Genomic DNA, 17,513 nt, shown 5'->3' on the forward strand with positions numbered 1-17,513 from the left:
CAATGCTACAGTAAACATAGGATTGCATACTATCTTTTCAAATTATTGTTTTCATTTTCTTTGGATAAATACCACAAAGTGGAATTCCTGGATTGTAAGGTATTCCTATTTTTAACGTTTTAAGGAGACTCCATACAGTTTAAACTCTATACTGTTCTCCAATGTAGTTGCACCAATTTACGTTCCCACCACCAGTGCATAGGGATCCTTTTTCTCTTCATCATCACCAACACTTGTTATTTCTTGTCTTTTTGATGCTAACCATTCTGGCAGGTGTAAGGGGATGTCTCACTGTGGTTTTAATTTGCATTCCCCTGATGATTCGTGATGTTGGTATCTTTTATGTGTCTGTTGGCCATCCCAGATCTTCTTTGGAAAATGTTTATTCAGGTTCTCTGTCCACTTTTAATCAGATTATTTGGTTTTTGTTTGTTGAGTTGTAAACGTACTTTATATATTTTGGATATTAACCCCTTATTGGATGTATCATTTACAAATATCTTCTCTCATTTAGTAGATTGACATTTCCTTTTGTTGATGGTATCCTCTGTTGTGCAAAGCTTTCCATTTTGGTATTATCCCAATTGTTTATTTTTGCTTTTGTTTCCCTTGTCTGAGAAGACATAGCTAGAAAAATGTTGCTAAGGATAATTCTGCTAAGAATTTTATGGTTTCTGGTCTCACACTTAGGTCTTTAATCAATTTTGAGTTTATTTTTGCCTGTGGTGTAAGAGATTGGTTCACATTCATTCCTTCAAGTGTTGCTGTCTAGTTATCTTGACACCATTTGTTGAAGAGACATACCTATTGTATACCCTTGCCTCCTTTATCATGGATAAATTGACTATATAAGCATAGGTTTATGTCTGAGCTCTCTATTCTGTTCTATAGATCAGTGTGTCTATTTTGGTACCAGGACCATACTGTTTTGGTTACTATAGCTTTGTAGTATGGTTTGCAATCTAGGATTGTGATACTTCCAGCTTTGTTCTTCTTTCTGAAGATTGCTGTGGCTACTCAGGGTCCATTTTTTAAAATAAAAGTGTAAAATATGCCTGAGAATAAGCTAAAGAGGTAGAAATCTAGCAGAGGAAACAGAAAGAAACATTTAAATATGTCCCTTCTCCCAGTTAGGCAGCGTGGATTGTATCTCTTTTAGTTTTGTTCCAAACATAGAAAATCTTTTATGACACTTTGCTCATATGAGAGGCCGTACCCCTCTCCTGCTGGCTCTTTCCATTTGGCTGCACCCACAGGGGATTTGCATATTGTCCCCTAGGGAGGACCTTCCCGTGCAAGTCTGAGATAAAAGATCAACTCTCAACTTGTCTTGACCTATCAGGACTCATCAGTTTAACATTGTCTCAACATGAGGCTTCTTGCTTAGCTCCTGGGGCTCCTCATGCTATGGTTTCCAGGTAAGGACAGAATGCTCAAAGAGGAAGGAAAATGGGGTTGACAGGATGAACTCTGAGGGCAACACTGTTTCCCAGGAAAATTCTGTTTGCCTGTGAGATGGATATGTGTTGCCCTCTGGGATGTTGAATGGGACCTTTAGATCTGTGAGAAAGGAAGATTCCTGAAGGAAAAGGAACTATGTGTACTCTGGTGAACCATCCTGGCACCGAAGAAGAAGATGGCTTATGTGACCTCTAAAGGCACCTTATGTCTTGCCAATCTCTGTTTCTTTTTTTGAAATTGGAAAGTTAAGAGTTTTGAATCAAAATCCCTTAAAAGGTATTTTGGTCTGAAATAAAGAGCAAAAAGGAAATTACGATAATTTTTCACAATGTTTGCATATAACCTTGTGCTTCTCTCTTCTTACTTTAGGATCCAGTGGGGAGGTTGTGATGATACAGACCCCACTGTCCCTGTCTGTCAGCCCTGGAGAGCCGGCCTCCATCTCCTGCAGGGCCAGTCAGAGTCTCCGGCACAGTAATGGAAACACCTATTTGTATTGGTACCTGCAAAAGCCAGGCCAGTCTCCACAGCTTCTGATCGACTTGGTTTCCAACCATTTCACTGGGGTGTCAGACAGGTTCAGTGGCAGCGGGTCTGGCACAGATTTTACCCTGAGGATCAGCAGGGTGGAGGCTGAGGATGTTGGAGTTTATTACTGCATGCAAAGTACACATGATCCTCCCACAGCGGTTCAGCTCCCAACACAAACCTCTCTGGGTGTCGTGGCCCAGCTGCCCATGTGTTGTTTGTCTGGGGAGCAGGCACAGCAGAGTCTCTCAGTCAGTGTAAGAGGAAGATGCTGGGGAGCTCGAGGGGATGGTTGAGGCTGTGGGTTCTGGAGCATGAGAGCCTCAGCTGCACCCCAGCACCATCTTTCATGGCATGTCAGCTGAAACCACCCAGGCATGACATGCATATCAGGGAGAATGGGTGAGCTCTGAGCCACCAGTCAGGACAGAGGGAAGAGCTGAACGGAAGTTCATCCTGGTCTTCCCTGCCTTGTGTACAGTTGGAAGTTAAAATTCAGTGGGAAAGCCAAACAAGGGGGGGCCAGTCTTAGAAATACAAGTGGAATATGTGCTGGTGTTTGATAGGTTTCATTTTTGGTAACTGAGTCAGTCTCCATTCCAGTGATATGCCTTTGCATTTTTCCTATTTCTCCATTGTTGGTTCTTGTCAGGGTGTATGTTTCTAAGAATTTTTTCATTTCATCTGGACAATTCAATGCAGGGAGATACAACTGTTTGTAGCACTCCCTTACCATCCATTTAATTCTGTAAAATGTACTAATGTCTGCATTTTCAAATCAATTTTAGTAATTTGAGTCTCCTTTTTTTCTTTTCTTTTTTTTTAATTTTTATTTATTTATGATAGTCACAGAGAGAGAGAGAGAGAGGCAGAGACATAGGCAGAGGGAGAAGCAGGCTCCATGCACCGGGAGCCCGACGTGGGATTCGATCCCAGATCTCCAGGATCGCGCCCTGAGCCAAAGGCAGGCGCTAAACCGCTGCGCCACCCAGGGATCCCGAGTCTCCTTTTTTTCTTAGGCAAGCTAAACATTTGCCAATGTTACTGACTTTTTAAAGAACCAAACTCTAGTATATTTTATTTTCTCTGTATTTTAAATTTATTTTATTTATTTATTATTTATTTATATCTTTTCCAATATCATTAATTTCCTCCCTTCTGCTAACTTTGGGTTTTAGTTTGTCCTTCTTTTTCTGGTTCCTATAGTATAGAATTAGATTGTTGATTTTACATTATAATGAAATTTCAAAAATCGAATTCATTTTATATTTACCAGCTAATAGTCAAGTGCCTTTAGTGTTTTCATAAGACATTGTCAATTAGAAAATGACTGTCAACCTTCTTCCATACTTGATTTAGAAATGAGTGGTCACTTCTGCTGACCCTATTCCCAGCTTTCATCTTTGCATCTTCAAGAGAAAATATCACCTGACTGTGCAAGGTGAAGGACATCCTTTCACTCTTCAGTGAACACATGGCCACAGGTGCCCTAGCATAAACTAAGGCAATCTCCTCAACTCCTCTTCCATGAAATTTCCACCTTGATCCTTGGGGTCCCAGCCCAACTGAGTGGTTGTGTATTTGGGACAATTCCATTCCTAGTCACTGGAGTGGAGGATAGAAAAACTGTACACATATCTCTGTGAGTAGGACTGCCAGGGCCCCTGCAGTGTAACAGCCCCGAACACAAATCTCCCAAGGAGCCTCAACCTCTCATGGGGGCAGGAACCTTGGTAAACCATATGAAGTCAGGATCAGGTGGAAATGGCTATGGAGCCTTTGGGAAGAGGCTACGGAGGCCTCTGTCATGGCCACTCTGTTATATAAACAGGGGCCAGGACAATGCCAGGACAGCATCCCAGAAACTCTTCCTCTATTCCCGTTGAGGACATTCAGGCCCCACGGATTCTCCAAGGAGTGGCCACTATGTCCTTCCTGAGGGATCCACTCAGGATTCCTGCTGATCTCATTGCTGCACAGAAGCCCAGTCATGTCACTGGAAGAAGATCCTAGTGTGTCCTGACATCACCCAAGCCACTTAATCCTTTTGGGTACTGTGATCATCACCTTCACTAATCACCAGAGAATGGAAAGCCATATTAACTGTTTCAATTTTGGCTTTTGAGTAAGTCAGAGTTTACAGGAACCTCACATATGTATAGTGCCATACGAATATTGTCTAATAATCCTATCCTGACTTCCCTTTCACTGAATTGTCTTGGAGCAGTTATACAATATACCCAACAACTAAGACTTCTTCCTTTTGAAGCCACTAATATGTTGTGGGACCCAGGAAATTTAACAAAAATCCCCTACCCCTGGACAAGCAGAGCAGGACTGATTCCATTTTGTGCTACACCGGCCACCTCCTGTATGACCCCCACATGACCTGCTTATTGCTTAAGGCGCTGCCCCACCCTAGTCAAGCCACTGGGCACACCCTAATCGAAATCGGCTCATAACAAAGTAACCCTGCTTTGTGCCCGCCAAAACTGCGCGCCAATTCTGACCAAAGTAATAGGCCAGCTCAAATGGATACTATAGGGTAAGATGTAATTCAATTGGCCACCTGCGTGTGGACCCACATGGCTGTGCAACTTTCTGTGTATCCCATTGGCCGCTGGACACCTATAAAGCTGCTACGCCTCTTAGTCTCGGGGTCCAAGTCCCTGCTCCGCAGTGTCGGGTATACTTGGACCCAACCTCGAGCTTGTAAATAAACCTTCGTGTGTTTGCATCGGTGTTGGCTCCTTGGTGGTTTCTTGGATTCGCAATCTTGGGCACAACAATGTGACTTTACTTCCAGACTGATAGGAGTTCAATGCTGCACACCCAGACTTGTACACATCAAATCCCTTCATTTTTATGAAATTTCCTAGAGCAAAGCTATTGGTCTTTTTACTTTCCTTTCTACTTCTTGGAGGAGGGGCAAGATGGCAGAAGAGTAGGGTCCCCAAGTCACCTGTCCCTACCAAATTACCTAGATAACCTTCAAATCATCCTGAAAATCTACGAATTCGGCCTGAGTTAATGAGAGAACAGCTGGAATGCTACAGTGAGAAGAGTTCACGCTTCTATCAAGATAGGAAGACGGGGAAAAAAGAAATAAAGAAACAAAAGGCATCCAAGGAGGAGGGGCCCCGCGAGGAGCTGGACTAAGGCAGGGCGAGGGCCCCCAGGACAGGAAAGCCCCATCCCGGAGAAGCAGGAGCTTCACCAATCTTCCCGGACAGAAAGGGGCTCACAGGGAGTTAGAGCAGGACCCCAGGAGGGCGGGGATGCCCTCAGGCTCCCTGGGACACTAACAGATACCTGCGCCCCGAGAAGAGTGAGCCAAGCTCCCTAAAGGGCTGCAGCGCGCATGGCTTGACCCGGGAGCAGCTCGGAGGGGGCTGTGTGGCCGGAGCACGAATCCAACAGCGCAGGCCTGGGAGCACAGGGCGCCGTAGACACAGCCCAGGATCCGGCCTCCCTGCGGGACAGGCAGAGGCCAGGTGGGCCCAGGACAGCAAGGATGCTCCTGCCGCAAGCTGAGCAGATCAGCGGCCGTGCCCCTGGAGCATCCAGGCGCCTGCAGGCTGAGAGCTTCATAGTTACTGCGGGAGCTGACACCAGGGCTCCAGAGCTGGCCGCCGCCACTGTGGTTGTTCCTCCTGGGGCCTCACGGGGGAAACAACCCCCACTGAGCCCTGCGCCAGGCAGGGGGCAGAGCAGCTCCCCCAAGTGCTAACACCTGAAAATCAGCATAACAAGCCCCTCCCCCAGAAGACCAGCTAGACGGACAGGGGAAAAACAAATTAGTGACCAAGCAGCACTGGAAAGTTCCAGGGGAAATCAAGGGACTTACAGTATACAGAATCAGAGAATACTCCCCCGTGTTTTTTTTGTTTGTTTTGTTTTGCTTTTAAATTTCTGTTTGCTTCCCCCACCCCTTTTTTCCCCTTTCTTTCTTTTTCTTTCTCTTTTTCTTCTTTTTTCTTTTTTTCTTCCTTTTTTCTTATTTCTTTTTCTGTTTTCTTTCCTTCTTTCTCTCCTCTCTTTTTCTCCTTTTCCCAATACAACGTGTTTTTGGCCACTCTGCACTGAGCAAAATGACTAGAAGGAAAACCTCACCTCAAAAGAAAGAATCAGAAACAGTCCTCTCTCCCACAGAGTTACAAAATTTGGATTACAATTCAATGTCAGAAAGCCAATTCAGAAGCACTATTATAAAGCTACTGGTGGCTCTAGAAAAAAGCATAAAGGAATCAAGAGACTTCATGACTGCAGAATTTAGATCTAATCAGGCAGAAATAAAAATCAATTGAATGAGATGCAATCCAAACTAGAAGTCCTAACGACAAGGGATAACGAGGTGGAAGAACAAGTGAGTGACATAGAAGACAAGTTGATGGCAAAGAGAGAAACTGAGGGAAAAAGAGACAAACAATTAAAAGATCATGAGGACAGGTTAAAGGAAATAAATGACAGCCTGAGGAAGAAAAACCTATGTTTAATTGGGGTTCCCGAGGGCGCCGAAAGGGACAGAGGGCCAGAATATGTATTTGAACAAATCATAGCTGAAAACTTTCCTAATATGGGAAGGGAAAGAGGCATTCAGAGCCAGGAAATAGAAAGATCCCTCCCTAAAATCAATAAAAACCGCTCAACACCTCGACATCTAATAGTTAAGCTTGCAAATTCCAAAGATAAAGAGAAGATCCTTAAAACAGGAAGAGACAAGAAATCCCTGACTTTTATGGGGAAGAGTATTAGGGTAACAGCAGACCTCTCCACAAAGGTCTGGCAGGCCAGAAAGGGCTGGCAGGATATATTCAGGGTCCTAAATGAGAAAAACATGCAACCAAGAATACGTTCTCCAGCAAGGCTCTCATTCAAAATGGAAGGAGAGATAAAGAGTTTCCAAGACAGGCAGGAACTGAAAGAATATGTGATCTCCAAACCAGCTCTGCAAGAAATTTTAAGGGGGACTCTCAAAATTCCCCTTTAAGAAGAAGTCCAATGGAACAATCCACAAAAACAGGGATTGAATAGATATCATGATGACACTAAACTCATATCTTTCAATAGTAACTCTGAACGTGAATGGGCTTAATGACCCCATCAAAAGGCGCAGGGTGTCAGACTGGATAAAAAAGCAGGACCCATCTATTTGCTGTCTATAAGAGACTCATTTTGGACAGAAGGACACCTATAGCCTGAAAATAAAAGGTTGGAGAACCATGTACCATTCAAATGGTCCTCAAAAGAAAGCAGGGGTAGCCATCCTTATATCAGATAAACTAAAATTTACCCTGAAGACTGTAGTGAGAGATGAAGAGGGACACTATCTCATACTTAAAGGATCTATCCAACAAGAGGACTTAACAATCCTGAATATATATGCCCCGAATGTGGGAGCTGCCAAGTATATCAATCAATTAATAACCAAAATGAAGTCATACTTAGATAATAATACACTTATACTTGGTGACTTCAATCTAGCACTTTTTACACTCGATAGGTCTTCTAAGCACAACATCTCCAAGGAAACGAGAGCTTTAAATGATACACTGGACCAGATGGATTTCACAGATATCTACAGAACTTTACATCCAAACTCAACTGAATAGACATTCTTCTCAAGTGCACATGGAACTTTCTCCAGAATAGACCACATACTGGGTCACAAATCGGGTCTGAACCAATACCAAAAGATTGGGATCATCCCCTGCATATTCTCAGACCATAATGCCTTGATTTTAGAACTAAATCACAACAAGAAGTTTGGAAGGACTTCAAACACGTGGAGGTTAAGGACCATCCTGCTAAAAGATGAAAGGGTCAACCAGGAAATTAAGGAAGAATTAAAAAGATTCATGGAAACTAATGAGAATGAAGATACAATCGTTCAAAATCTTTGGGATGCAGCAAAAGCAGTCCTGAGGGGGAAATACATACCAATACAAGCATCCATCCAAAAACTGGAAAGAACTTAAATACAAAAGCTAACCTTACACCTAAAGGAGCTAGAGAAAATACAGCAAATAGATCCGACACCCAGCAGAAGAAGAGAGTTAATTAAGATTCGAGCAGAACTCAACGAAACCGAGACTAGAAGAACTGAGGAACAGATCAACAAAACCAGGTGTTGGTTCTTTGAAAGAATTAAGAAGATAGATAAACCATTAGCCAGCCTTATTAAAAAGAAGAGAGAGAAGACTCAAATTAATAAAATCATGAATGAGAAAGGGGAGATCACTACCAATACCAAGGAAATACAAGCGATTTTAAAAACATATTATGAACAGCTATACGCCAATAAATTAGGCAATCTAGAAGAAATGGACGCATTTCTGGAAAGCCACAAACTACCAAAACTGGATCAGGAATAAATAGAAAACCTGAACAGGCCAATAACCAGGGAGGAAATTGAAGCAGTCATCACAAACCTCCCAAGACACAAAAGTCCAGGGCCAGATGGCTTCCCAGGGGAATTCTATCAAACGATTAAAGAAGAAACCATACCTATTCTACCAAAGCTGTTTGGAAAGATAGAAAGAGATGGAGTACTTCCAAACTCATTCTATGAGGCCAGCATCACCTTAATTCCAAAACCAGACAAAGACCCCACCAAAAAGGAGCATTACAGACCAATATCCCTGATGAACATTGATGCAAAAATTCTCAACAAGAGACTAGCCAATAGGATCCAACAATACATTAAGAAAATCATTCACCATGACCAAGTAGGATTTGTCCCCGGGACACAAGGCTGGTTCAACACTCGTAAAACAATCAATGTGATTCATCATATCAGCAAGAGAAAAACCAAGAACCATATGATCCTCTCAATAGATGCAGAGAAAGCATTTGACAAAATACAGCATCCATTCCTGATCAAAACTCTTCAGGGTGTAGGGATAGAGGGAACATTCCTCAACATCTTAAAAGCCATCTACGAAAAGCCCACAGCAAATATCATTCTCAATGAGGAAGCACTGGGAGCCTTTCCCCTAAGAACAGGAACAAGACAGGGATGTCCACTTTCACCACGGCTATTCAACATAGTACTGGAAGTCCTAGCCTCAGCAATCAGGCAACAAAAAGACATTAAAGGCATTCAAATTGGCAAAGAAGAAGTCAAACTCTCCCTCTTCGCCAATACATGATACTGTACATAGAAAACCCAAAGACTCCACCCCAAGATTGCTAGAACTCATACAGCAATTTGGCAGGATACAAAATCAATGCCCAGAAGTCAGTGGCAGGATACAAAATCAATGCCCAGAAGTCAGTGGCATTTCTATACACTAACAATGAGACTGAAGAAAGAGAAATTAAGGAGTCAATCCCATTTACAATTGCACCCAAAAGCATAACATACCTAGGAATAAACCTAACCAAAGAGGTAAAGGATCTATACCCTAAAAACTATTGAACACTTCTAAAAGAAATTGAGGAAGACACAAAGAGATGGAAAAATATTCCATGCTCATGGATTGGCAGAATTAATATTGTGAAAATGTCAATGTTACCCAGGGCAATATACACGTTTAATGCAATCCCTATCAAAATACCATGGACTTTCTTCAGAGAGTTAGAACAAATTATTTTAAGATTTGTGTGGAATCAGAAAAGACCCCGAATAGCCAGGGGAATTTTAAAAAAGAAAACCATATCTGGGGGCATCACAATGCCAGATTTCAGGTTGTACTACAAAGCTGTGGTCATCAAGACAGTGTGGTACTGGCACAAAAACAGACACATAGATCAGTGGAACAGAATAGAGAATCCAGAAGTGTACCCTGAACTTTATGGTCAACTAATACTCGACAAAGGAGGAAAGACTGTCCACTGGAAGAAAGACAGTCTCTTCAATAAATGGTGCTGCGAAAATTGGACATCCACATGCAGAAGAATGAAACTAGACCACTCTCTTGCACCATACACAAAGATGAACTCAAAATGGATGAAAGATCTAAATGGGAGACAAGATTCCATCAAAATCCTAGAGGAGAACACAGGCAACACCCTTTTTGAACTCGGCCACAGTAACTTCTTGCAAGATACATCCACGAAGGCAAGAGAAACAAAAGTAAAAATGAACTATTGGGACTTCATCAAGATAAGAAGCTTTTGCACAGCAAAGGATACAGTCAACAAAACTAAAAGACAACCTACAGAATGGGAGAAGATATTTGCAAATGACGTATCAGATAAAGGGCTAGTTTCCAAGATCTATAAAGAACTTATTAAACTCAACACCAAAGAAACAAACAATCCAATCATGAAATGGGCAAAAGACATGAAGAGAAATCTCACAGAGGAAGACACAGACATGGCCAACATGCACATGAGAAAATGCTCTGCATCACTTGCCATCAGGGAAATACAAATCAAAACCCCAATGAGATACCACCTCACACCAGTGAGAATGGAGAAAATTAACAAGGCAGGAAGCCACAAATGTTGGAGAGGATGTGGAGAAGGGGAAACCTCTTGTACTGTTGGTGGGAATGTGAACTGGTGCAGCCACTCTGGAAAACTGTGTGGAGGTTCCTCAAAGAGTTAAAAATAGACGTGCCCTATGACCCAGCGATTTACCCCAAAGATTCAGATGCAATGAAACTCTGGGATACCTGCACCCCGATGTTTCTAGCAGCAATGTCCACAATAGCCAAACTGTGGAAGGAGCCTCGGTGTCCATCAAAAGATGAATGGATAAAGAAGATGTGGTCTATGTATACAATGGAATATTACTCAGCCATTAGAAACGACAAATACCCACCATTTGCTTCAACGTGGATGGAACTGGAAGGTATTATGCTGAGTGAAGTAAGTCAATCGGAGAAGGACAAACATTGTATGTTCTCATTCATTTGGGGAATATAAATAATAATGACAGGGAATAAAAGGGAAGGGAGAAGAAATGAGTGGGAAATATCATAAAGGGAGACAGAACATAAAGACTCCTAACTCTGGGAAATGAACTAGGGGTGATGGAAGGGGAGGAGGGTGGGGGGTGGGGGTGAATGGGTGACGGGCACTGAGGGGGGCACTTGATGGGATGAGCACTGGGTGCTATTCTGTATGTTGGTAAATTGAACACCAATAAAAATAAATTTATTATTAAAAAAAGAAAGAAAAGCTTATCTAGAACTATTTTTACTTGTTTGTGTTCTTTGGCAACTTTTTGTGTGACTTTGGGTTAAATTACCCATGATTAGAAAAGCCACACACTTGTCTTTAATTTCTCTTGGATTATTTATTTGTTTGTTTGTTTTTGCCCCCTAATAGGACCATTATTATGTTTGTGAAGCAATTTAAAATAAGCTCCATTTGTCAGGAGCTGTTCAGGTCATCAAGACCTACATCTCTGTCAAGGGTGATTATTCAGGTGGACATCTTATTTCAATGACCAGCAATATAATAAAGTGATGCCCCTGAGCAGTGGCTACCTTTGAGGGAAATCTCTGGGAAACATCAGTCTTAGTTAAGAGTTACCCTAAGACACAAACATTATATGGTTTCACTTGTACGGGGAATATAAAAAATAGTAAAAGGGATTAAAGGGGAAAGGAGAGAAAATGAGTAGGAAATATCAGAGAGAGAGACAGAACATGAGAGACTCCTAACTCTGGGAAACGAACAATGGGTTGTGGAAAGGGAGTTTGGTGGGATATGGGGTGACTGGGTGACGGGCACTGAGGGGGGCACTTGACGGGATGAACACTGGGTGTTATACAATATGTTGGCAAATCGAACTCCAATAAAAAAATATACAAAAAAAGGTTATCATAAGACATTAAAGCAGTGACTACATTTCTTGTTCTTCTCACATATAAAATCTGTTGAACTCTAGACTCACTGCCATGGCTGGGCCACATCTCTCCATCATCACTGTTTCTATGCTCTCTTACAGTATTAGGGCCAGTGCACTGGGTCCTCACCACAGACCCAGACATCCACGGGTCAGATCTTTCTTCAAACTTCTGCAGGCAGCAAACACCTTATCTTTATTGCTTCTCCTCCAAACCCAGAATCTACTTTAGGGGAATTTGCTCACATGGTAAGGCTCTTACCCTTCTGTTGGCTCTTTCCACTCTGCTGCCCCTATAGGAGATTTGCATAGTGTTCCCTAGGGAGGACCTTTGCTTGCATGTCTGAGATAAAAGGTCACCTCTAAACTTGCCTTGACGTACCAGAGTTCATCGGTTCAGCTTCTCAAAATGAGGTTTCCTGTTCAGCTCTTGAGGCTCCTCAAATTCTAAGTCCCAGGTAAATACAGATTGGAAATGGAGAGAAGAATGAGGGGAGGAGGATGAGCTAGAGGAACATCACTATTCTCTATGTGTATTCTGACCATGTGTTAAAGTCATATGTTCCTGCTCCAGTGAAGAAAATTTGGTCTTTAGCCTTTGAGAATTAGGAAGCACCTAAAAGGAACCATGACCAGAGCTCTGATGAAGAGTTTGAACCAGAAAGAATCACCGTTATGCCTTCTAAATATTGCTTTTTCAAAAAGTTATGATAAGGATCCATTGTCTAAGTGATTAACCCGACATAATTAACAAAGAAAAAATCATGAGAATGAGAAGGACACATGCTATAGTGAAGACTGTCCCTTAGGAAGAAGAGACTGGTGCAGGAGATTTCTAGAGACCCTCTTGCGTCTGAAAATTTCTCTAATTTTTTTGACATTGGACATTTTTGGTATGTGAGTAAAATCATAAAAATAGTGATTCAGCCTGAAATAATTACTGAAGTAAAAATTATGAAAATGCTTCATAATATTTGTATGTAATCTTGCATTTCTCTCATAATTTTAGGATCCAGTACAGATATCATGATGACACAGACCCCACTCTCCCTGCCTGCCACCCCTGGGGAATTGGCTGCCATCTTCTGCAGGGCCAGAGTCTCCTGCACAATAATGGAAACACTTATTTACACTGGTTCCTGCAGACATCAGGCCAGGTTCCAAGGCATCTGAACCATTTGGCTTCCAGCTGTTACTCTGGGGTCTCAGACAGGTTCAGTGGCAACGGGTCAGGGACAGATTTCACACTGAAAATCAGCAGAGTGGAGGCTGAGGATGTTAGTGTTTATTAGTGCCTGCAAGTACACAACCTTCCATCCCCCGTGGCGGTTACACTTTGAACAACAACCTGCCTTTCTAAAGTGATTCAACTGCCCAAAAGTATTACTTGTTTGGGGAACCCACAGCAGATTATCTGAGTCTGTAAAGGGAAGATGTTCAACAATCTGGAGGAATAGGTTGCAGCTGAGGGCTCTAAACCATGAGTGCTCTGGTTCCATCTCAGGCACCACGTGTTAAGGTCCCATCATAAGGTCACATGTTAAGGTGCAACAACTTGGATGCAGAACCATTCTTGTATTGTTTCTGGGGAATTATGCATTCATTTATCTTGGGTATATTATTAGGAATGGAAGTTTTTGTCATAGGATTGGCATATGTTCAGCTTTAGTCAGCACTACCAAAATGGGCTAGAAACTGAACATATTTACAACCCATCAGCTATCTAAAAATTCCAGTTGCTATAAATCCTTTGCAATACTTATTATTGTCAGAATTTGTTTACATGCATATTGGTAGATCCCAAAATCATATTGTGGTATTCTTGGATGAATAAGATGTTGAGAAATTTTTCATATTTATTTTTTATTACCCATTTGGATATATTTTTTTCTTAGAATGCTTGCTTTACTTGTTCAAATTATATATTATATATATTTATACTTAAGCATAATTATAGTATACATTTTGTATGTTTATACATAAATATATTTAGATTGTCTTCTCTCTTTCAGGGAGTTCTTTATTCATTCTGAAATGACTTTTTGTCGTAAATATGTATTGAAGTATCCCCTCATGGTTTATGGTATGTCTATTGACCTTCTTAGTGATTATTTGAAAAGAAATTCTTAATTTTAATGAAATCTATTCAATTAAATTTTCTATCCCATGATTATATGTCTGTGTGTATACATGCACATTGTTGTGTTTTTTTTTAAGATTTTATTTATTTATTCATAGAGACACAGAGAGGCAGAGACACAGGCAGAGGGTGAAGCAGGCTTCCTGTGGGGACCCTGATGAGGGACTTGATCCCAGACCCTGGGATCACAACCTGAGCCAAAGGCAGATGCTCAACCACTGAACCACCCATGTGCCCCTACGGGCATGTTGTTTAAAACATCTTTGCCCTCATTTATTTTATTTATTTATTCATTCATTCATTCACTCATTCATTCATTCGAAACACACAGACACAAAGGCAAAGACACAGGCAGAGGGAGAAGCAGGCTCCATGCAGGAAGCCTGACGTGGGACTCGATCCCAGGTCTCCAGGATCACACCCTGGGCTGAAGGCGGCACTCAACTGCTGAGCCACCTGGGCTGCCCACTTTGCCCTCATTTAAAAACCAAAGATTCCCTCCTATGCTTTCTTCTTGATTCATAATTATTTTCATACTTACTCTAGAGTATGATCCTCTTAATGCATGATTGTGCTTGATTTGAGATAGGTCAAGGTTTTTGTTTCCACTATCTACTTATAATTTCATTTTCCTATCAATTACTTCTCACCATTTATTAATTTATCTATATAAAGTTTAAGAAGCTATGTTTTAAGGGATGTTAGCTCAGCTAAATAGATTATTTTTTCCCAATGGATCCATTTAAGAAAATTTCTATTTAAAATCACACATTGAGGGGGGGCATGGGTGGCTCAGGTGTTTAAGCATCTGACTCTTGATTTAGGCTCAGGTCATGATCTCAGGGTCCTGGGATCCAGCCGGGCTTTGGGCTCTGTACCAGTTAGGAATCTACTTGAGGATTCCCTCTCTTTCTCTCCCTCTCCACCTCCTGCCCGCAGCCAATGGTCAGTCTCACTCAACTCACTCTCTCTCAAATAAATAAACAAACAAATAAATCTTTTAGAAGAACAACCATGTTAAAAAAAAAACATAAGAAGCTTTACTTCCTGATTAACACAAAATTAAATTTGAATACATTTTTAAGATAATAAAAGAAGAAAAGCAATGATTAGTCAATGACATGATAAAATACCTTGATAATTAATGGAGTAAGTGATTATTAAAACTTCAGGAATTATCAAGATGACAGAAAAAATCCTGTCCCCATAACTGACTTCAACACTTACTAGAAGGTGTGTAATCAAGACAGCATGGCACTGGCAAAAGAATAGACACACAGATCAATGGAACAGAGTAGAGAGCTCAGAAATAGATCCACATAAATGTCAAAGACAACTGGTCTTTGACAAAAGAGCAAAGGCAATAGAATGGAACAAAGAGTCTCTTCATGAATTGTGTTGGAACAACTGCACAACCACATTAAAAAATGAATCTACATATAAACATTATATCCTTTCTAAGAACTAACTCAAAATGCATCACACACCTAAATGTTAAGTGCAAACCTACAGAATTCCTCAGGTATGACATAAGAGAAGACTTAGATGATCTTGTGTATGGCAAGGACCTTTTAGATACATACCAGAGTACATGATCCATGAAGGAAATAATTGATGATGTTGACTTTATTTTAATCACAAACTTTTGCTCTGCAAAAGACAATGTCAAGCAAATTAGAAGATGAATACCACACTTGGGGAAAATATTTGCAAAAGACACATCTGTTATATGTTATATTCTGTTATCCAGAATATACAAAGAACTCTAAAACTCAACAAGAAGAAAGCAAACAATCCATTAAAAAATAAGCCAATGATCTTTAACAGACACCTCACCAAAGAAGATATACAGATAGCAGGTAAACATATAAAAGCTGTTCCACATCATATTTTATCAGAGACTTCCAGAAACAATGAAATAACACTACAAATGTATTAGAATGGCCAAAATCTGGAATACTAACAACACCAACTTCTGGCAAGAACGTGAAGCAACTGGAATTTTCATCTGTTGCTGATAGAAGTGCAAAATGGTACAGCCACTATGGAAAACAATGTGGGAGGTTCTTACAAAACTAAACATACTCCTACTGTAAGATCCTATAAAAACAGGCATTTGTTTTTATCCTAAGGGGTTGAAAACTGATGTCCACACAAAAACCTGCATCCAGATGTTTGAGTCAGGTTTATTCATAGTTGCCAAAACTTGGAGGCCTCCAAGATGCCCTTCAGTAAGTGAATGGATCCATAAATTATGGTCATCCAGAAAATGGAATAACATTCAGCCCTCAAAAACCATGAACGTGAAAAGACATGGAGGAATCATAAATACATATTACTGGGCAATCTAAAACAGCAACGTATTGCATGATTCGAACTATATGACATTCTAAAAGGGTAGACTATGCAGAAAGTAAAAAGATGGTGGTTGCCAGGGGTTGGGCACAGTAGGAGAGAGAGATGAATAAGTAGAGCACAGAGAATTTTTAGGGTTGTGAAAACACTTTGTATGATAGTATAATGATGGACACATGTCATTATACATTAGTCTAAACCTATAAAATGTATAATATCAAGAGTGAGTCCTAAGGTAAAGTATATTCTTGAGAGATTATGATGTGTCAGTGCAGATTCATCATCTGTAACAAATGTACCACTCTAGTGAGGGATATTTGGGGGAGGCTGTGCATGTGTTAGGGCAGCTGTACATGGGAAATCTCTTTACTTTCTTTTCAATTTTCCTGTGAACCTAAAACTGCTTTTTAAAAAGCATTTTTAAAAATAGTAATATACATACCTATGATGAAGTTTTTATTTAAAAAGGCAACATAATAAATAAATAAATAAATAATAAAAAGGCAGTATACCGTATATTTTGCAAGTCAATGGCATTCTGGAAAAAGCAAAACAATGGAAGTAATCTCCATTATAAATCAATATTAGCTCTTATATGTAACAAATGTACTAACCAATGCCTTGATGTTAATAAGAGAAGAAACTAGAGGAGTGTTGAGTGGGTATTGGGGAACACTCTGTACTTCTGATCAATGTTTGTGTAACTGTAAAACTTCTCAAAAAATTCTAATAATTTTTAAAAACTGGCGCATGCATTGGAGATGATTAGACTTAAAAAAATTCACCTGCACAGGTTAGTTTGGGAATTTTGTGCACTCTTGCAGCCTGCCATAGGAATGTTGTGTCCTGAGCTGCCAGCACCCTTCAGTCTTGGCCCAAATCAAGCACAATTCATAGAAGGGAGACGAGGTCAGTGGCTCACAGCAAAAGTATCCAGCTGAGCCTTGCCTGGATCAGCCAGAGTTAATCATGTGAGTCATTGTTAATGTGAAAACGTCTGTGAAGGGATCCCTGGGTGGCGCAGCGGTTTGGCGCCTGCCTTTGGCCCAGGGCGCGATCCTGGAGACCCGGGATCGAATCCCACATCAGGCTCCCAGTGCATGGAGCCTGCTTCTCCCTCTGCCTATGTCTCTGCCTCTCTCTCTCTCTCTCTGTGACTATCATAAATAAATAAAAATTAAAAAAAAAAATTAAAAAAAAAAAAAAAAAAAAAAAACGTCTGTGAAC

The 17,513-nt window shown here is 40.9% G+C and overlaps 1 gene segment (V, D, J or C); it reads left to right on the top strand.

Annotated features, from left to right (window-relative positions):
* Window positions 1-1,257: 1,257 nt before the first annotated feature.
* LOC483070 lies at window positions 1,258-2,845 on the top strand. The segment is given in 2 exon segments: window positions 1,258-1,418; window positions 1,831-2,845. Coding segments are annotated over 2 exon segments (471 nt in total).
* The last annotated feature ends 14,668 nt before the right edge of the window (window positions 2,846-17,513 follow it).

The sequence above is a fragment of the Canis lupus genome, chromosome 17 (genome assembly GCF_011100685.1).
Source record: "Canis lupus familiaris isolate Mischka breed German Shepherd chromosome 17, alternate assembly UU_Cfam_GSD_1.0, whole genome shotgun sequence".
Lineage (NCBI taxonomy): Eukaryota > Metazoa > Chordata > Mammalia > Carnivora > Canidae > Canis > Canis lupus.